The sequence below is a fragment of the Zosterops lateralis genome (genome assembly GCF_965231275.1).
Source record: "Zosterops lateralis genome assembly, chromosome: 2".
Taxonomy (NCBI): Eukaryota; Metazoa; Chordata; class Aves; order Passeriformes; family Zosteropidae; genus Zosterops; species Zosterops lateralis.
In genome coordinates this window covers 70,452,723-70,474,177 of record NC_139763.1, presented here as the reverse complement: position 1 = coordinate 70,474,177, position 21,455 = coordinate 70,452,723, and the positions used below count along the sequence as shown (strand labels likewise).

Genomic DNA, 21,455 nt, shown 5'->3' with positions numbered 1-21,455 from the left:
TCTTCACTGGGCTCTCTATTTTGTCAGGCCCCAAGCTAAGCCCTGGTGCAACATGAATCACTGCTGGGCAGGGAGGGAGAATTAGTCAGAGTCCAGCTCAGTCTGTAGCTCTACTTACTAGATATTTGAGTAAACATTCCCTATTTTGCCAGAGACCTTCTGAGGATTCCAGCATAAACAACAAATATGCTTTTGCAGTCTTTAAGGAAAATGTGATAAGGATACTGAAACGCCTTGAAACATACTTAGAAACCAGCAGGGTTCAGAGTCTTGCAGTGAGACACAACTGGACTCATCAATCCCAGAACTGTGTTTAGTTTTTCTGATAGCTTTTAGTTTTATTTTTGCTTAATGGAAATGAATCTTTCCATTTTTTTCCAGCAGCTATGGCTTCTGTTCTGGTACCCTTTTTAGTGATAGCTGCTGAAACATGTGCCAAGGTGGTAGCAAGGCTCTTTAATCAAAATGAACGATTTCAAAAGAAATTGCTGATTATCACAGAAGGTTTTTAGTTTGGGGTTTTTTTCTTTTTCATATTTTAGCTTCCGTTTCTACTGTGCTCATCCTTTTCCTTCTGGCTCCTTCCTTCATGAAGAGAAAGCAATTTTGGTCTTACATCTGGATTTTGGGCTTGATCTTCCTAAGTCTTTCACTTTGCAGCATTACTGAGCCCACTGCTACTTCCAGGGGAGCATCCTGTGGTGAAGACACTGCTACCCTCATTGGGAAGAGCTGTTTTAAAGATTTTTAAGAAACTTCTCATGTGCTTCAAGGTATACTTTGCGTCATCTGAATACTTCAGGCCTCAACATTTTCTATCAAGTCCTATTACCTCCCAGCCCCTAAGTGGGTAGGAGGATGTGGGCAAATTAAAGTGTTAACTGGTTTGCTCTTCCAAGCAAGTCAAACCATCCCTATGCAGTGTGCTTAATCCCTGAGACATTCCCAAAAGTCAACATCCTTCCCTCTTACAGTGGGGGCAAGCTGGCGTTTTGGAAGCCACATAGAAAGTACTGATGTCTTCAGAGATAGTTTAAGGGCTTGCTGTGCCCAAAACTCTTTCAGCCACCTTCAGCATGGACAGTGTCTGTGCATGCTGCCTTATGGTTCTTAGGTATGATTTCAAGGGGTTCCATCTTGGTTATTTGGTCTTCAGAACCACATAAATCTTACCTCCCTCATAAATATTTGTCCTATAAATTGACCTAGGTTACCAGAGAGATCAGTACCAGATCAAGAAAAGGAGTTAATGACCTCCTATCATTCTTCCATTGCTTCTTAGCTACTGAAATGTTAACAGGGACATTAGGAGCAGTTTGGGACTGCTGATTGTGCTGGTAATGGAAATTATCCTAATCTGCTTTGCATGGAGGACTGAGGACAAATTCTTCGTGTAAGCTTTATAAAATCAAAGCTGAGGTGTGACTGTCTTAACGATGGGAAGGAACAATCCTTGAGGCAACTCATGGCTGAGTCACTGATTCCTTGGAAGACAAAGACCAGGTCTCTGTCTCAATTGTAGTGGGAACCAGGTGGTATGTTTGGGTCACCTTTGTGACCAAGTTCCCAGGACTTGCACTGGGAAGACTTGTTTATTCACATTCAATAACTATCCAGACAAGAGGGGCTAGGACCTATCTATGCATAAAGAGAGAAGCTTCGCCTGGATTGGAGTAGAGCTAGTAGAAATGGAAGACAGATCCCTTCCAGGGAAGGATGGAGGTAAAGGGCAGAACCTTCAAAGGTACAGTGGTATCTTCACTGGAAGACAAAGGATCCCCAGACATTTCTTCCAGCTTCCTGTATTCTTGGGGCATCAAGACAATTTCTGTGTGAAGGTTTGCTCTCGGGAAATGCTTTATATAATATGATTACAGTTATGTTTTATATCTTCCAATTAAGTGGATATGCCATCAGGTCTGTGAGGTTGCTGCACTTGCTCTGAAATGTTGTAATCACTAAAAACTCAGTGAAAAAGTAGGTGGAATCTGAAGCGTACTTATTTTTGTCAGAGCTTTGACTAAGCTTTCAAGGCAAATAGGTGAAACCAGGAGCAGATGGTGTAGAATCAAACAACACTTTTGCAGCTATCTAAGCTTTGGCCAAAGAATAAGAGTGGCACCAATATGCTTCATTTGAGCAAACACATGGAAATACTCAGCTTGGACAAATGCGTAGCAAATTATTTTAGCTCTTTCTAAGGAAGTTTATCAGATTTGGCAATCAATCATCTAAACTGACCAAAAATACAGTGTCTTTGCAATAAATGTTCATGCTTGTCGTCATTAACATCATTTAGATTTTAGACTTTTTCTAATTAAGAAAGGTTCCCACCAGCAACAGCAAAAATCCCCACCACCTCTTTCATTATCTCAGCTTTTCTTCCCTTTAATTACTATTGAGCTTCTGGCTGATTAAATTAGGTTTTTTAGGTCCTTTCTGAAATCTTGGGGAAATTATCTAAAAATCATGAAATCAATTCCCTTACGCTGTTTTAATCTTTTATGTTTTAGGCTCCAAGAGGGACGGGCGGACAAGTGCAGCCCCTCGGAAAAGTGTGCAGCACTAGACTGCTTGCCAGCCTTCTATTGCCTTTGTGGACCATCTGGGTCAATTTCCTTCCAACTAAATGAAATGCAAATAAAAATTCCAGCAGTTTTTCAGCTGCAGGCTGCCCAGCTGATTAGCATGACAGAGGCCGGGAGATGAGGCCTGACCCTGTGCACTTCCCCTCATCTCATTAAGTTGTAACTCTACCGTGGCTGCATTCATGGTGTTTATTGACGCTGAAAGGCGTCTTTATCCAAAACTAGCTAAATTCACATTCAGAGTTTTTCCATGAAGGCTTGCCTGCTACAGCATCCACATGAAAGTGAACCTATTGTAGCTTGGTGATGTGTCCTGCTGATTCCTTAACAATCTGAGCTTTCTCCAAAAATGCTAGATTCACGAGTTTCAATCTCAATAAAAAACCCAAAAAAAATGACCCCCAAACATTTTAACTATTCTGTAGTTGAAAATGTAGAGAGTATAGAGAAGTCTCATTCTGGTGGTGACAGTGTGTATAATAAACTCACACACGAGGAGACAAACCAGCCAAAGTACAGTAGAGAGCAAGTGCCTGTACCACGTAGGACAGCAGACAATGGGGTATTATAAATATCCTCACATCCATCAGCAAGGAGAAGAATGTAAGATTCAAGAAGGCAAAAACATCTTCAGCAATTTATAGTGCTCAGAGAGTCACAGTTGGACAAAGGAGAGAAATACACCTTCCATCTGCCCAGTATTTCATATCTTGTCACAACCCCACATTAAAGAAAGTGGAACCAAAGTCTGGTGGAAACTAGCATAGTGATGACTGTTATCCTTTCACCTTTCCCTTTAGTGCCATAACTAGCATTCCTACTGAAGGACAGCAGTGACAGAGCCCAGGCACTGCTGCTAAAGCTCCAGGGGGGACAGCTCTGGTGGGCAGTGCATCTTCTCTGCTGTAAAGTTTGTGGGCCAGGTTGTGACTAAGGTAGGTGAACTGTTTCTAGGAGGCATGGAAAGGAATAGAAGCTACTACAGATTTTTTGAAAGGAATAGCCAAACGTTCATGCTCTCTCTACAATCTGAGTCTGAAGATAATGCATAGTAAAGACTAAAAGCTCTTATAGAGGGCTCCCAGAGTATGAACAGGAGTTAAGGAGGGTCCAGCCCTGACACCAATGCACCTCTAGAGTGAAAGTCTCACTTTTAATCATTTCTGCTTGTGGTAGCTGAACTGGAAAAAATGAACAGTGGAATTTTGACTAGACAACTGCCAAGTCTCTCATGAAGTATTTTATGACTGCTGTGGAAAGGAGAGTATAAGGGGGATTTTTTTGTTATGATAGCCAGCTTTTTCAGCTTCCTCTGTGCTGAGGCAGATACAGGTGAGCAAATGTGGGAGAGTCAGTCAGAGATCAACACTTTGGATGAAGTCAGAAGAAAAGGTTACAGATCTGTGAGCATCTCATCAAATGATTTATACCTGTGCAGGGCTAAAAGGTGAAGTCAGTGAATAAGATAGACTGGCATCACAGGCTGTGAGGAAAAAAAAGGAAAAATCTTACATCATCTCTACTCCATTCAAAAGTCACATGGAGCAGAGAATATTGAAAGGTGATCTCTTTTTGATTATCCCATAAAGAAGAAATTCAATGGTAATTTGTCTATGGCTCCTCCCTAGACTTTCCATCTCATCAGACGAGATCACTTTGCTTCATACAGTCAAGCTTGTACAAATGTTCTCTTGATCTGAGAAGTAATGCACAATGCTTGGGCAGGAAAACTAATTCTTTGAAGTTCAGATTACACTGCTGTCTTCTCACTCAGCTGCAAACTGTTACAAACATCAAAATAACATTTCAGATCTCTTCTCACATTCCTACTGAAGTCAGAAATGTCCTATTATTTTCCATAGAGTTTTGATTCTATTCTTTGGTAGTCTGGCTTAGTTAATTGTTGCCAGTATTCCACCACTCCATGTGAGCTGGTAGACACCAACTGAACAAACACTTTAATGCTTGGTTTTCTTGTCAGTCCAGGTAAATGTTTGAAAGATAGATGAAAAACACTCAAATGTATTCTCACTCAGAGCTGTTGTACAAGCAGACTCTTTGTTTTGAGGCATGTAAACAAGGATTTTACTATACAGGCTTCTACCTGAAAGCCAGTAAGAGGAACATGTGGCAGAGCACGTGTTCCAGCCACTTATGTTTCAGCTTTGCAAGATGATGGAAACATCTTTCTACATATGAGTTCAGGCCCATCAGTGGCAGAATCCAGCTAAGGCTTACCTGAAATCAGGAGTTTAAACACATTTAGTCAAACCAGTGGGAAGGCATCATGAACACCCTTGTATGCTTTAAATGCACATCCCATTTCAATGAAATGTAATGAGGAATTAATATCATTAAATCAAACACAAAACCTTAAGCTGTAGTGAGGGTGTCATCAGTGCACACGGCCTTGGTGAAAGTAGATGAGTTCAAACATTTTGGTGTTTTATTAGGAAAGTTCTATCTAAGGATTTTGCTTTGGTAATTCAGTACTTTTTCATTTAACAATTCATTGAACTTCAATAAAGAGAATGTATTGTAATAAAATGTTAGGTAATGATAAAACATACGTGCTACAGTAACATTATAATGAAAAAAATGTCAAACCATTATATTTCGACCTTATCAAAATGGAATATTTTACAATATCCATTATTCCATACTAAGGAATAATAAAACCAGGATAAACCACTACAAGTTCTAAATGAAAATTTTCTTTCTTTTTATCTTCTTTGGACACATTTTGGTTTTGACAAAGATGTCTATATGATAGAAAATTTTCTTCAGGAATTTCCATCTAGATTCAATTACCATTCAATAGAATATAGGATTTGGGGGTTGCTTCACTTGAGAAGGTGAAAGTAGTTGTGCTTTTTTCTTTTATGTGTCATTTATTTGTTTATGTAACAAAACCCAAATATATATATATATATATATATATATATATTTACTACAGAAGGGAAGAAAAAGTAAAGAGTAAAGACAGAGAAGTAGAGAAGAAGTAAGCTTAAGTCAGAGGTTGAATGACAGTTGGAGATTGGACTTTTCCTGCAGCTGAACAACAGAGTAGCTACAACCACTCACCTTGTGTCCAAGGTAACAGAAAGCAGGGACCACAAGAAAAGGAGCAGGCAGGGAAAAGACTTGGGTACACAGAGTCATGAAAATAGCTCTGCATAGGGAATCTGCAATGCAATAGAAAGTCGTCACTTGGGTTACTTTTTGCCAGATCAGCACAGCAAATGGGACAGCAGCAAAAAAAAAAACCCAGTGAGCTTTATAATTTACCATGTTTAGCAGATGCAATGAGTATCTCTTGGTTTCTAATTTTTCTCAGTCCTGATTATACAGTTTTGAGTTATAAGAAGTTTTCAGCTTGAGCTAAGGAACAGCCATAACACCATATTGCACATTGTCCAAATTGCAGAGGAGAGTTTGAAAAGGCAGCTGCTATTGGGTAGAAAACACCAGAAACAAAGAAAACAAGTTGAAATTTATTATTACAATCACATTATTCTCTGAGATATGGAGTTGTCTACATTGCTTATCTTTGAGATGGGATAAAGAAGTGATGTCTATCCTTATTCTGAACCTGAACAGGATCCTGAATCTGCAAAGATACTGTCTTGTTAGGAAAAGTGAACTAACTCCCCAGAAGGCAAAGAAAGGAATTTGCAGGTACAAACTTCACCATAGTAGCACAGATCAAAAGGCATCATACAACAAAAGACCATAAGGCCTCTCCAAATACAAGTTAAAAAGAAAGCCTGGCTTTGAGGATTCTGGGGGAAAATGTCCAGCTTGATGTGGGATATTAACTGCAGAGTTAAACAGGAGCAGGTCAAGAGGCCTGCAGCAGGATGGGTGCAGAGCAGGGTGCAGGCAATGGCCAACAGCTGTGGCTCTGAGGTCCCATGGCCTTCCAAAGCTGCCACTGTAAATGCCCCATTGACATTTCTTACATCTTGGTGTGAATCATGTGGGCTAATGTCCTCATGCTTGGGGACTGGTTTTGTTTCCTGCTGTGTTTTGAGGTCCACATCAATACAAGCATGTTTGTTTGCATCAGACCAAACATGCCCTGCCTGGGACTGAATCCAGGTTTCTTATTCCTCTGCATTCAGCTTTGGCAGCCACAGGGCAACATTTGCACTGAATTGCAATTTAGCAGTTCATGGGTCTGAAGTGCCTCTTTCTCCCTTGCTTTGCACAGAGAATGCTCGGCAGGATGTGCATGAGAGCCCAGGGTATCAAGCCAAGCTTAAAGCTTGTGACATTTTTACCCATCTATGTATTCCTAGGCACAATGAAGGAGCAGAAATTGCATTCTGTGGTATGATGTTAATAGTCTTCTGCCCTCATCTGACTCCTTTTGAGCATCCTCATCCCATTATCTACTTAGTACCACAATTCCTGCTTCAGCCATTTCCCCCCATTTTTTTGCTTTTCATGCCTCTTGTCAGTGATTCTCACAGGTCAGAGATAATGTTTCTGTCACAAGCTTCTTCACAGTCCCACTCTCTGATCCAGACTCTTGAGGTGCCCAGGTGACAGTCCTCACATCTCCTCCACACGTCCAGTTCCCCATAGGCAACACTGCTGGCTCAGTGCACTCCTCCCAGCCATCCCCTCCTGCCTGACCCTTGCCCAGTCCATTCTCCAGCTGCTTCTCCTTCCCATATATATCAGAGAGAGTCTAGAGACATGACTGAGCCACATGTGAACAGTCAGGTGTGTGCAGGACAGTTTTCAGCCTTGGGTGATGAAACTGCAGTGTGGTGACAGTCACTGCTCAGGGGCAGAGCCACACTGACAGGTGGCTGAGTTTTGGTATGGAGTCCTAGGGAAATGAGGTTGGCTGGAGCTCTTGCAGAGCTGCAGGTCACAGAGACAGGTCCCCTACTGCTGTAGATGTATCAGCTGGCCATTCTCTTCTCTCCCAGAATTGAGAGCATCTATCTTCAATGAGGAAAGTCCACTCAAAGGACTGATGAAATCATGAACTCACTCAGTTAACCTCTTTGAAATTTTACCACCAAGTTTTGGCATCTGTCTCTTTCCAAAATCCAGGAGCAAGGTCCCAGATGTCCCACCATACCTATGTGTCTGAGGCCAAGGCTCAAAATACCTCAGAGGTTTTGTGCCTGTGTTGCTCAGCAGTCTTGACCTACAGCCCCTCTATAGATGGCAATCCATAGAGAAAAGGCATGAACTGTATTTTCTTACAGAATGGCTGCTCTTGCTCTCCCAGCAGAAGCACCAGCAAAGGTGTTCTTGTTTGCATTCAGTTGCCAGCCAGACTTTCCCAGTGGCTTGTCACAGACAGCTGACATTTCCTCTCCAGTCTCCATGAGTTTTGTCCATCAAAGCAGCAGCCAGTGTTGTTTTATGATGTGTTGTAAAATTACCATGCTACCCTGAGTGTGCTCAGCGTGGCTGCCTCATTTATCACTGCTCAGCCTTCACACTGGGCCATCATCCATCACTGCCTCCTCAGAGCTGAGAGTCAGAACCTGGTCTGCAGTGCTGCCATAGCCTGTAGTCGTGTGAACACTCATCAGCAGGTCCCTTTGTCCTCGGGCTTTTTTTTTTTTTTTTCCAGGAAATGTGACTTCTTCTTATATTTAGTTCCCAACCAAGACTCCAGAATAAAAAACCCAACTTCAAAATTCAATTGACTGTGCCTAATGGAGGGGATTTTAATGTGTAGCCTTTGACCCTTATCTATTATTGAAGAAAATAAAGACTTTTTTTGTTCCATATTAGAAGTTAATGGCAAAAGAAAAATTTGGAGGTTTTAATTTTTTGATTCCAATAGTGACCTCCATGTCCATTGTGAAACCATGAATAATCACTGCTTGAGAAAGGCATTTCTATGAGCAATCTAGAAAGTGGACAAAGGGACCTTTGAGACTTATGCAGAAGTTTAAGAATATGTTTGTGTCTCGTTTTCATTTTCTGCCATAGAAAGACAATTATCTTTTTATTAATTATAATAATCATTTGCATTACACTTATGTCCTTATCTCTCACACATTTATTCTATTTTAATGATACTAATAAAAAAGCCTGTAAAATATCAGCAAATGTAAAACCTGGAAATTCAGAGCCTTGTCCTACTCCTAGTGCTACCAAAGGTTAAAAATACCATCGTTTTCATCAAGTCTGTGTAGTGAGGTGGGTGCACTGTACTGCATAAGGTGAAAAATGAGACTATGGTGGTTTCTGGGCTCTAACACCCTTGTTCATTAGTGCTTTCCTACTTCTGAGTACACAGTTCTCTAATGCATGAGGAGCTAACAAACATTACTCAGGCATCTTATTCTCTCCTTGGGACTTAGCCTCCTGTGCTGGCAGGAACATTGCATTGTGCAGGGCAATTGTCCTCCCAGAGAAGCCAAAGCACTGAGCTACAGTGCTTTACACTCTTTACGTACTCTGCTTTTCACTCTTTTTTGGACATCAATCTTCATAAAAGTGACCTTCCAGGAGATAAACACAGCTGTGCAGATAGATGGGGACAGGCCATACATTGATTGTGGCTTCCTCTGTCCCAGGACCGATAGGAGCATTGTGCAAGTCACATTCATGGCTGTCAGTGTCCGAGCAGAGAAAGATGGGTTTAGAGACCCAGATGCCCATTATCTTTTCATCAAAGTGGTCAAAACATAGACAGTTATTAGGAGCAGAATAAACAGTATTTAGGTTTTAGATATATTGCTTTTCCATTGCAGCTCAGCTTTCCATCCACTCAGTAATTTAGGGACAAAGTCACAGGCTCAGCATGGTGAATTTGGAAGGTGTGGAGAGAATGTGCTTGTCCCCATGGATGGCTGACCTTTGCCTTCTGGGGCTGCACCCACCCCAGCAGCAATGCAGCATAGGTGTGTAGCCTGAAGTCTCTGCAACACATTCTTCTATGTTCATTTTCAAATAAGGGGCCATCTTCTGAACATGATTTGGAGCCAATGTATCCACTGTGCCTCTGCTTTGCTGCTTCTTGAGAGTCCAGTAGCTGGTCCAGGTCCTCATGGCCACATTTAGGGGTTGCACCCACTTCATGTCCCTCTTGGGCAAAACTTCCCTTTCTGTTCTTTTCCAGAAGGCACCCTACTCACATGGACTTAAACCATTCTGTCCACCAAGCCTGAGTATGATATGAGGAGATTGCCAGGGGGTTGTTTCAAGATAATTGAAATATTGCTCCCTATAAAAACACTAATATAAACACAAAAATAAGCAAGATGTACTGCCTGACATCAGCTCTTACCTTGGATTTAATTATGCATGATGTATCTACTCTTGAAGGGCCCCTAAAATTTGAGCACAGCTCAGCATCTTCTGCTGCTGCTGTTGACACCTCTGGGATGTGAGGAGGGTGGCTGGAATGTGCTCCCTGAAATAATGGGAATGGAAAATAGAGGTTTGTGAAGATACACCATAAAGTGGAAGGAAAATCAGAGATTGCTGAATGTTTTTACTCACCTGGTGTGAAGAACAGCACAAAACAAATTCCTGGAAGAGAGGACAACAACAAACCCTGGAAAGTATTGCAAGGTGATAGGTTTTCAAAAGCCATTGGAAGCAATGGCAGTTCTTCCACTGACTTCAAAACACATCTGACCAGGAACCAAAAGATGTATAATTCTTTAGAAAAAAAGTTTAATTTGAGGCAGAGGAGCATAGATGTAGTAGTTCTTCACTTGTAAGGGCCCACAGTCTCTCAGCACTGATCCTGTTAGGATGCTGAGAGGTGCCTCAATGTGAGGAGCCATCCACCATGCCCAGCTGCCCAGGAGAGGGTGTGAAAAAACAGAGGAGAAGAGTGACAGAGCAGGTATGATATGTTGATCTGAGAAATAAGAAGCAAATGGGATATGCATCGTAAAAGGCAATGTTTTGTAAATTTGCCATTTTAAAAAGATGTTAAATGAATGGGCTTGGTTTTTTGATTGTTGTCCTTTGTTAGTTTTTAATTCTAATTAAATATGAAATATGTGCCTCTCTCTCCTGAGCTATTCTGTGAGACTCTGCTGGGGACATTTTTCCACAACTAAAGGAAAAATTCTCTTGATTATTCCTTCTTGTTTGCCATTACATTTTAAATATTATTATTTAATTCTTTATTATTCCCTCATGCTTGCCATAAAATTTTTAAAAGTAAAAATAATATTTGTTGGAACTGGAGGCAGTAGAGCTCTTTCCCTTGTGCACTTGCACATCTTGGCTGCCTTCCCCCATCTCATGGGAACTGCAGCAGAGATGACTTTCCCCATTTCTCACTTCCTAGCATAACTGAAGGGGCCACCAAAGGGACATGTACAAGGAATGTTGAACTTGTACTGCTTTGCCTACATTGTCTGGGTTGAACAAGCCCATATAACCAGGTGAAATAAGATCCAAAGATACACTAAAGTATTCTTTAACCCTCAGAGTTTCCAAGCTGTGACAGAGATGCAACAGGACCTGTGATTATTCACTCTGGAGTGACCAGGGGTCTGCAGAATGAGCAGGTCTCAGAACAGCATTACAGTGTTGTGTTGATCCCTCACAAATAACCTAAGCTAACAAACAGCTGAATCAATCTGCATGCTGGTAGGCTTCACGGAAGCCACAATGATGATATTCAGACTCAGGCTTGCATCTTTCTGTGTGCATTTGCGGTTTGGATAATCATTTTTTAAAGGTTTTATTGGTATCTTTGTTTTTTCTTTGGTTTTCAGAGAGTGCAAAACACTTGTCATGATTTTGACTCTGTAGTAGCACCCTTCGCTGGGTGTTCAGCTTATTTCTGGGCAGGTTTTACATTGGACTTCTTGTCACGTCTGCAAAGAATTTTTGGCATCTAACTTAAATTGCAAACACATGTCTCAAAGGAGAATCTCACCTACAGACAGGTCCTGAATAGACAGGCACAACACAAATGTACTCTTGTGCTCTTTTTACCTTTCACATGCAACCGCTGCAGTAATTCCCTCTGAAAGTCTTCTTACTTCAAGGGGAGATTTTTACCATTGATCTAAATCATGTTGCTCTCTGAAGAAGCAGAGAAGCCTTGTAGATGCATGAAGCAACACAGAAGCAGGAGCCTTCCTTCTCTGCTTCAGCTCCAAGAAGAAAAATGTAGTTTTGAGACCACCAGTGATAGAAAAACCCTCCCTTGTGATTTCCGTGATGTGAGGTTGATTATACTGCTAAAAGGGAGTTAATGAAATAAAACACAGAGAGTGTCCATAGGACAAGTGAGATGGAAAATCACGGCAGGCACACTTCAGTCTGTTTTTCCTTGATGTAGAACATCTCTTCTGTCAAAAGAGAACAAGTGGATGTTTGGTTAAAATCTCTTGAGAAGAATGGACAATTTGTGAAATTGCTGAGCTTTGTCAGATGGTGGTGAAGATTGGGTCCAAATATTTATTCATCATTTAGAACAATTAGTCTCCTGACATCTACTGAAATTTCTGAATTTATCTCCTCCTCTTTCCGTATTGCCACGTTCCTTTTCCCCCAGCCTGTTCTTTATAGTCAGTTTAACCTACTGCTTCTTTTTATGTGCCTGTGACCAAGACAGCAGAGTCTCCTCATCTGTTTGGGAGTTTTGTTGATTTGGTTTTGGTTTGTTGGCTTGGTTTGGTTTTGGTTTTGCTTTTGTTTTTTGTTTTCTCCTAGCCCTGTATCTGGGAAATGAGAAAAAATTTGGAGAAGACTGGAAACTCTTCTAATTTTATCTTTTGGAGGTGATAACTGGAAGACTTCAGACTCAAAACTTTTCTCTCACACTTCTGGATGAAATGCTATTAGAAGACTTGCTTCATTTACTGAGAGATTGATCTGGCTGAAGAGAAGAGAGACAACAAGGGAAGATGGTGATGGAAAAAATTACAGACATTCTGAAGAAGAGAAAGAAAAACATCCAAGGAAGGAGTGAAGTTGAAAAACTGGGGTGAAAAGTTAGAAGATGCAGAGTAAAGGGGAATGGCTGCCTAAAATCTAATGGATCAATCTGGTCTCCGGGGACAGGAACACCAAACCCACACAGAGTTCTAATTAGTTTCCATACTCTGGTACAGAAGTAGAGTTAAAAGGCTCTGACCTCGTCTATACAAGCTGCAAGAGGTGTCAGAAAAACAATGATTTATTGTCAGATTCAGTGATTCAAAAGTGGGAGTAGAGGGGCTCCACACAGCTCACGCTGTGCAGCTCCATCACTTCCAGAGAGTTCATGCTCCAAAGAGCCACAGGGAAGGAACAGCTGAGGCAGAGCAGTGCAGAGACAGAGCACCTGTGGGCTTCACCTGGGCACATGCATTTGGGGTACACAATTAGGGATCCATTATAGCTCCAGGTAAGCATTTCTGGTGGGATGTTTTTATTTTTTTAACTTTGAGGGTTTCTGCAATAAATCAAATTAATTCCTCTGTGCAGGTACATGTTTCTTCTCACTGACTACCAGGAGAGCCAACAATGACCACCTCTTATGTATACTGTACTGTACAATGTATACTCCCTCCTCTTACACCCTGTGCCTGTAATAGGTGCAGTGGCAGGTAACAAACTGAGGAGAGTTTATGTAGCCACAGTACAACCACATAAAGAATGAAATTTGGGTAAGACTCTTTTGTGTCTTATGGGGGAGAAAGAATATTTTGTATGGCTGATGATCAGCATATATACAGCCATGAATTTATCATTTAATGATGAAGTATTTCTCACAAACTGCAAGAGTTGAAGTTCAAGGATTTGACAAGCCTGAGGGATTCCACAAGTCCAGGAAATCCAACTTGTATTTTGGAGTAGGCTGCCTTCCTGTTGAACTTCATCGGCATAAGGCCCACATTTTGGGATAATCTTTTTCATATCAAAGCACCCAGCTTTAGGCTATCTTGCCAAAATGTAAGGCTGGTCTGCTTGGGATAATGTGGTGGACAGAATAGCTGGACCACAGTGGAAGGAATCACCTTAGCCTGTGGTGGGAGGGACTGGCACATGGGGCTAAAGACAGAAATTGAGCTCTTTCAAGAGAAACCTTGAGCCTGTTTGCTCATGCACATCCCCAGCAGTAGCTCAGCTGTGATTCTACACACCAGGTACACAGGGACACAGGATGAGAGAGTTTTTGACACCACTCTCCAAATGTGGGAGATAAAGATCTAACAGCAAAAGAGTGTGAAGTGAGATTTGTGACATCCACATTTTGAGTAGGAAACTTCCCAGGTCTGTTACTAATCCAGGACAGCCTATAACAACTACAAATCCAAACTTTGTTAAGTGTTAGGTCACTATACATACATAAACAAACAAACAAAAGAAAGAAATTCACGGGCTTTACTTGCATTTGAAATATAAAAAAAATATATATATAAAAATGCAGTGCCATCACATATGTTTGTCATGTACTGGCTTGGATATCCCTGATGTTTTTGTTTACCAGTGGTTGTTTTGTGTGTCTGAAAAATAATTTGCTGTAAACTAGAAGATTTGCATGCAAATAAAAGGAGGTCAACAAATGGCTCAGTTTCCAGGAAATTATTTCTCATATAATTGCCACAGTATTGTTGTGTATGGCTGTAAACACCCATCATATGCACTTTATATGTCTAAATATAAATAAATAAATACATACATACATAAATCAGTTCATGTCCAGATATGCAGACACAAACATGTGTATACTAATATGTTCTGGATACTCTACTGTGTTCAAAAGGGGCGTTAAAGTCCTCAAAAATGTAGTGAAAATAAGAAAATTATTTTGTCAGTTCAGAGAGTTCCTTTTCTCAGTCTACTCCCAGGACTAGCAAGTTAAAGGAATTAATACACCTTGGTGAGGTCTGCTTTACACAAGCTGAATAAACATTTAAGATAATAATTTCATGTTCATGTGTGATAAACATTTGAAGAATATGTATTTGTCAGCATCAAAGAAGGAACCAGGCTACACAGCTCTGCAACTTTCAGGCTCTGTCACCATGTCACCAGCAGTGGCCAGAAAACCCTAGGTCAATCAGGTAAGCAAACTTCCCTCTTTATTCACAACCCTTGCCACTCACCATGTGCAACCTACCAGCACCTGATCCAGAGCAGAACACCCTGCCCCATTTTCCATACTCCTCCTTCAGCAACACTCCTGATGTGTTTCTGCTGTAGCTGTGTAGCAGCATTGTAAAAGCATCCAGAAAATGCCTTCTCTGTGTTGGGGAACTCCACCTGTGTGCTCGTTCTTCAGTGGCTTTATTGGCTCTAGTACCTTCAGCTCTCTGGTATTCTTTTTTAAATGACAGGGAAAAGTGGTTTTTTTCAGCTGGCTTCCTGTAGAATTTCACGTAGAAGGCAAAGAAAGATCTTCATCAGTGAACCTAATAGACCTGTAGTTCCTTCTCTGCCATCACAGAATGCACTGAGATGTCTCATTCAGCAATACCTATATCTACTACTAACTACCTACTAACTGCGAGACCCTCCAAATCTGCCAGGAAGGGGACAAGAAGCCAGCACTGAAGTCAGTGTACCCACGACCTCAAGTACCCGTGCTGCAGATCAATATGGTTGATGATACCATTCACATTAATGTGATTAAAACCTGAAAAGAAGTACATCAGCTGCAGGAAACTGTTCAAATGCTTCATATAAACAGCAGATATGATATAGCTTCTTACTGAGCAGGATGACAGGATTTCCCTTTGGATGTTCTCAAAGAGCAATCTAACAATCTCTAAAATTTTCAGTTTGAAATACATAAAGGTGAGAAGTTTGGAGAAAGGAGAAGATGGTAATAAAAAAGGGCTGCGAAATAGGGTAGATTCTGAGGTTGAGGGATGGGATTTCTAACAATTTTGTATTTTACCAACATCTGCAGAACTAATATCCAACTCCTCTTTTGCAATTCCTTGTCTTCATTACTCTCAAGCACTTCTCCATCCTTTGAGTACTTTTGTCCTACAAGGTCACCAGCAATTTGAAATGTGGTCTTGCTATAAAAGCAAAAGGTTATTTTAAATTGTTTGGGTTTGCATATTCCCACTTTTCTTGTTACTTTGTTATTATTTATGTCCAGCTGCTTCTTTGAAACAGATTCCTCAGTGAAAGATCAAATCAAGGAGGAGAAACAGAGAGACAAATTGTCTTCTTGGAAGATAAGCACAAGATTCCCTTATAAACCAACCCTGTTAGGAACCAACTGGACTGAAGAAGATCTAAATGTCAAACCTCTACCCTGGATGTCTGCTGTGGAAAGAGAAAATAAAGGTGACAGAAACAAGCAGCTTTGATTTGGTCCTGTGTCACAGGTTTTACTGGAAAGATAAGTTATTGTCTTCATAGCTTTTGATGGAAAACAGATGAAACTGGACAAACCACATGGAATATGGCAGGGCTGGGTCATAGAAACATGGAATGACTTAGGCTTGAAGGGACCTTAAAGATCATTTAATTCAACCCTATTCACCATGGACAGGTTCTCAGGTCCCATCCAGCCTGGCCTTGAGCACTTTCAGGGATGGGACATCCACAACTTCTCTGGACAACCAGTGTCTCACTACCCTCTGAATTTCTTCCTAACCAATAATCTAAATTTCTCCACTTCCAGTTTAAACCCACTCCCCTTTGTGCTGTCAATATTTGTCCTTGTAAATAGTCTCTCTTTTTTTAAAGCCCCCTTTAAAACCATTGCTGATAGGCTACAAAATTTGTACAAGTATAAATTTGACAGGAGTTGGTTGAACTGACAGAGACAAAGAAAAAAACACACAACAAAAGCCTCTGTGGTTTAGCCTTTATTTTGGAAAAACTGAAATGAAACACAAACACAGCTTATGTTTCTGGAATCCTTTGTATTGTGGATCACTGGAGGCCAGAAGTAAACCAAGTAAACCAAAACTATTGCAGGTAACTCAAGCTCAGAATCATTCAGTGATAAGTTAATTGAAGGGAATCACAGATATCTCACAGGATTGCTCCTGGCTGTGTTTGTCCAATGTCAGCACATTCTCTGGAGAAACCTTCACATGGTGACTCAGTATTGGCTTTAATTTACATTTTGGTATTTGCCATTAGAAAATAATTGCTCAGGTTAGGCTGGGGAACGTTACAGTGACTCACAAACCGTCAGCCCGGCTACCAAGGACATGGTCTCCTTGGAAATAGCCATTCCTTCTCACTCCAGTGGGATTTCACCCTCACCTCCCCACAGCTCCCAGACCGAGGCACCTCTCCAAGCCTCACTTAGGGACTGATGGTGCCTGGCACCTCCTACCCCCAGACAGAACCAGCAAGCACCGCGGAGAGCGAGGCCTCATCACAAAGAGCTCAAAATGACAAGGGAGCTGTTTTCAGCCCCTGTCGGCACAGGCAGCGGCGGTGTGACACCCTGTCCCCTGGCAGCAGCCGTGTGACACCCTGTCCCCTGGCAGCAGCCGTGTCCTGGGTCACCCGGCCCCAGGGGGGAGGCACGGCTCCGTCAGTGCCGGCGCTGTGGCCCTCACAGCGATCCCTGGCGTTCCCGCCGCTGAGGCTCCCCCAGGGGATGCTCACCCCAATGCCCATCGCGGGGACAGTGACAGCGCGGGCAGGGCTCGGGGGGAGCGGGCACAGACACCCCCTGGGGATTCTCTCCGTCCATGGGGACAGTGACAGCGCGGGCAGGGCGCGGGGGAGCGGGCACAGACACCCCCTGGGGATTCTCCCCGTCCGGAGCCCCGGGGAGCCGGTCCCGACAGGAGCCCCCGGGAGCGGCTCCCCCCGAGCCGCCTGCAGCCCCTACCCCGCCGGCGGAACCCTTTCCCCTCTCTCGGAACCCTTTCCCCTCTCTCGGAACCCTTTCCCCTCTCTCAGAACCCTTTCCCCTCCCTCAGAACCCTTTCCCCTCTCTCAGAACCCTTTCCTCCCTCTCAGAACCCTTTCCTCCCTCAGAACCCTTTCCTCTCTCAGAACCCTTTCCCCTCCCTCAGAACCCTTTCCCCCCTCTCAGAACCCTTTCCCCCCTCTCAGAACCCTTTCCCCCTCTCTCGGAACCCTTTCCTCTCTCAGAACCCTTTCCCCCTCCCTCAGAACCCTTTCCCCTCCCTCAGAACCCTTTCCCCCCTCTCAGAACCCTTTCCCCCTCCCTCAGAACCCTTTCCCCCTCTCTCGGAACCCTTTTCGTTTCGAGATGACAAATATACGAGAATTTCCTCTATTAAAAGAAACCAAACCAAAACAAAAATAAAATCCAAAACAAAAAAAAAGAGGGGGGCGCAAAAAGGCGGCGACGGGAGGTGGTTTAAAGCGCTGGGATTAAAGGTCTTTGCTGGTTTCAGGCGCTCGTAAAACAGCCCGAAGGATGCTATTTTGCTGCAGACTAGGTTATTTCAGCCCACAGTTGTTGCACAACAAACCATTTAAACATTTCAGCACAAAACAGATTCCATTGTCGAGCCGCACATTAAAAAGTGTTATTCGCTTTGAAGTTTTTGTCTAATGGCTCTAAACTGAAAGAAAATGTTTTCCTATTACTTAATTCAATCATAGCGAAGAGGCTTGGTAAAAAGCCCACGGATTTTGCCCAAAGTGTGACAGAGTTCTCTTTGTGTTTGCTTATCCTCTGCTGTCACACACTTTAATTCGCCTCTCTTTATCTGGCATTCAAAACTTTCTTCAATGACATTCAATAAGGTCCAGCGGCTGGAAAAAAAAACTGGTTATTTTTTTGGATATTCTTTCCCAGTAGCTTTGGGCTTGGTGTGCATTCAGAAGTTGTTAACCCTTTGCCTCCCAGCGGCTCGGAGCCCCGGGGTTCGGCCCTGGGCAGCGGGAATCCCTCGGAATAAGGCTGAATCCGCCACCCCCCGGCGGTGGAGCCACTTCCCAGCGGGGAAAAAATATCCCTTTTCCCGGGACGCAAAATTATCCCTTTTCCCGGCACGCGGCTCCGGCGGAAAATATTTTAAAATACATTTTCCTCACAAATAAAAAAGAAAAATCCAAACCGTATTAACGCTTTCGGGGGAAAGACACTTGGGAATCCTTTCTGTATCATCGCGGGAGTGAGTTTTTATTACCATTCGTTTTTGTTTTCCCTGTGATTTTGGCCGTTCATTCGTGCACATTTTTGGGGTCGGGCATCAACAGTCTCTCGGCAGAACTCCCGTGGATTACTGTAAAAAATGTGAGCACAGGCACATAAATAAATATCTGCACATCCAGGAGATTCCCGTAGGGAAAAAACTCCCCACCTTCTGACAGCGCTCGGCGGCCGCGCTGGTCTTTTTATTCCCTGTATATTCAACGGGGAAATCGGGGTAGAATATATATATATTTTTTCTCATTTGTTATAATTTCTATTCCCCCACTAAAGCGGGCAGCCCCGAGGACGCGGCTGCAGGTGCGTTGGCTGCGGGGAACCCGCGCTGGGAGCTCCGCCGGTCCCTGTGCTGAGACACCCGGACACCGCCGCCGTGTTTGGGTTCAATCCCATCGCTGGGGGAAAAGAAGCGGGTCCGCACAGCCCCGGGGCCCTGGTGCCCTGGCAGGTGTCACCGCCGGGACTGGCCACGGGGACCGGCTGTGAGAACACGCGGAACGTGCCCAGCGCCTCTTCTCCCCCTCCGGTGTGTGCGTGTCGGGCTTTCTGTGCCCGCACCGGCCCAGCCGAGATGGTTTGTGGCTTTAGCCGTGCCCGGGCGCCCACGGATACCCAGAGGCCGGGCGGGTGTCCGGCTGGCACAGCCCTGTGCCCGGGGGTTTCGCCCGACGGCGGCGGCAGCGACAAGTGGCACATCCCGGAGCCGGGCTGGAACAAAGAAGCGGGGCTGGGGAAGGCGGCGGGGACGAGACATCCCGGAGGAGAGGGGAGAGAGAGAGAGAGAGGCCATCGCACCCCCATCGGGGCCAACCTGGAGCCACAGGTGGGAAAGGCAGCGGGGGCTGGCAGGGAGAGCCGGAGCCGGCGGGGACCGCGGCTGCGGCCGGCAAAATAAACAAGTGAGAACGGGCTGAAAGCTGGGCTGAAAGCGAAGGAGAGCGATAAAGAGAAAGAAAAGAATATTAAATCGCGAGAGAATGAGAAAATAACCCCGCCAAAGGGAGAGGAGGGGAGAGGCCGCCTGCTACGGCGTGGGTGGGGTCGACAAGAATAGAGTACATTATGCAGTTCATTTAGTTAACAAGGGAAATAATGAGGGAGCGTGCGGCGTGAATGCCAAGAGAAGAGCCACAGAAAGGCCATTGAGCGCCCGGCGCCGCCATCACATGGCGCGGGCGCTATTTAAAGCGGGCGGCGGGCGCCCTTCAGCACCACTCGGGCTGGCCAGCGGCGCCGAGCGGGGCTGCGCGGGGCTGCGCGGGGCTGCGCGGGGGCGATGCCGCGCTCCTTCCTGGTGGACTCGCTGGTGCTGCGGGAGGCGGGCGAGAAGAAGGGAGAGGGCAGCCCGCCGCCGCCGCTGTTCCCCTACGCCGTGCACCCCTCGCACCCGCTGCCCGCGCTGCCGGCCGGCGCCTGCCACGCTCGCAAGGCCGGGCTGCTGTGCGTGTGCCCGCTGTGCGTCACCGCCTCCCAGCTGCACCCTCCGCCGCCCGCCATCCCCCTCATCAAGGCTTCCTTCCCTCCCTTCGGCTCGCAGTACTGCCACTCGCCCCTGGCCCGGCAGCAGCACTCGGTGTCGGCCGTCGGCGTCGGGCACGCGCCCGCGCTCTACCAGGGCGCGTACCCGCTGCCCGACCCCCGGCAGTTCCACTGCATCTCCGTGGGTAAGGCGGGCACGGCGGGCAGGGGACAGCGGGACAGCGGCGCGGGGTGGTGACGGGGATAGCTGGCGAACACACCTGGGGAGGAGGGCGGACGGGGCGGCCCAGCACTCTCCCTGCCCTGGGGAAGCGCCCCCGATGCCCGCCCAGCCTCCCATCCGGGCTGTGCGCACCCTGGGGCTCGGAGCGCAGCCCCGCAGCCGCTCGCTGGGTCTCAGCCCCACGGGGAGGAGGAAGGGCCCCGCAGGGTGGGCGGCAAGGAGGGCTCGGCGGGGAGAAGGAGGGTCCGGCAGGTCCTGATGGGGCTCTCCTCTCCATCCGCAGACAGCACGTCCAGCCAGCTGCCCAGCAGCAAGAGGATGCGCACCGCCTTCACCAGCACGCAGCTCCTGGAGCTGGAGAGGGAGTTCGCCTCCAACATGTACCTCTCCCGACTGCGGCGAATCGAGATCGCCACCTACCTGAACCTCTCCGAGAAGCAGGTGAAGATCTGGTTCCAGAACCGACGGGTCAAGCACAAGAAAGAAGGCAAAAGTAGCTCCCACCGGGGCGGGGGGGGCGGCCACGGCTGCAAATGCTCGTCCCTTTCCACCACTAAGTGCTCGGAGGACGACGAGGACTTGCGCATGTCTCCGTCCTCCTCGGGGAAGGACGACAGAGGTCTGGCAGTGACGCCCTAAGGCCCCGCACAGCCGGCCCGGCTCCGCAGGAACTGTGCCAAAGCAGGGAGAGACTCCTGCCTGCCCCGGGGCTGACGTGCGGCCCAAGGATTTTATACTGTTTTCTATCATTTGTGTCATTTAAGAAGGACTTGCTCGCCTTTCTAGAGCCCCGGCGCACGGGGCGGGTGTCCCGGCCCCTCGCTGTAAATAAACCCCTCCCCGGGAGCCCAGGGGTCGCCCCTGTGTGCTCTCCCACCTTTCCCCCCGCAGGCAAAGCTCCCGGGCACCGGGACGGGCGCGGATGCTGCGCGGCGAGGGGCGCAGTGCCCGCCTGGAGAGATGAGAGATGCTCTCCCGGGCTCCCTCTGGGAACTCAGAGCTGCCCAAAAACGGGCGGGCGGATGGGGAGGGTTGAAGGCTGTTTGGGTTATTATCTTTTCCTTTTTTACCCTTTTTTTTTTTAATTTTTATTTTTATTATTTTTATT

The 21,455-nt window shown here is 45.3% G+C and overlaps 1 protein-coding gene across 1 annotated transcript; it reads left to right on the top strand.

The window, feature by feature from the left end:
• Positions 1 to 19,921: 19,921 nt before the first annotated feature.
• On the top strand, positions 19,922 to 20,986 carry GSX1 (GS homeobox 1; the record flags this gene model as incomplete). Its single annotated transcript, XM_083855570.1, has 2 exons — positions 19,922 to 20,309; positions 20,631 to 20,986. The coding sequence occupies 2 exons, from the start codon at positions 19,922 to 19,924 to the stop codon at positions 20,984 to 20,986; spliced, it is 744 nt and encodes a 247-aa protein (XP_083711696.1).
• Positions 20,987 to 21,455: the final 469 nt, after the last annotated feature.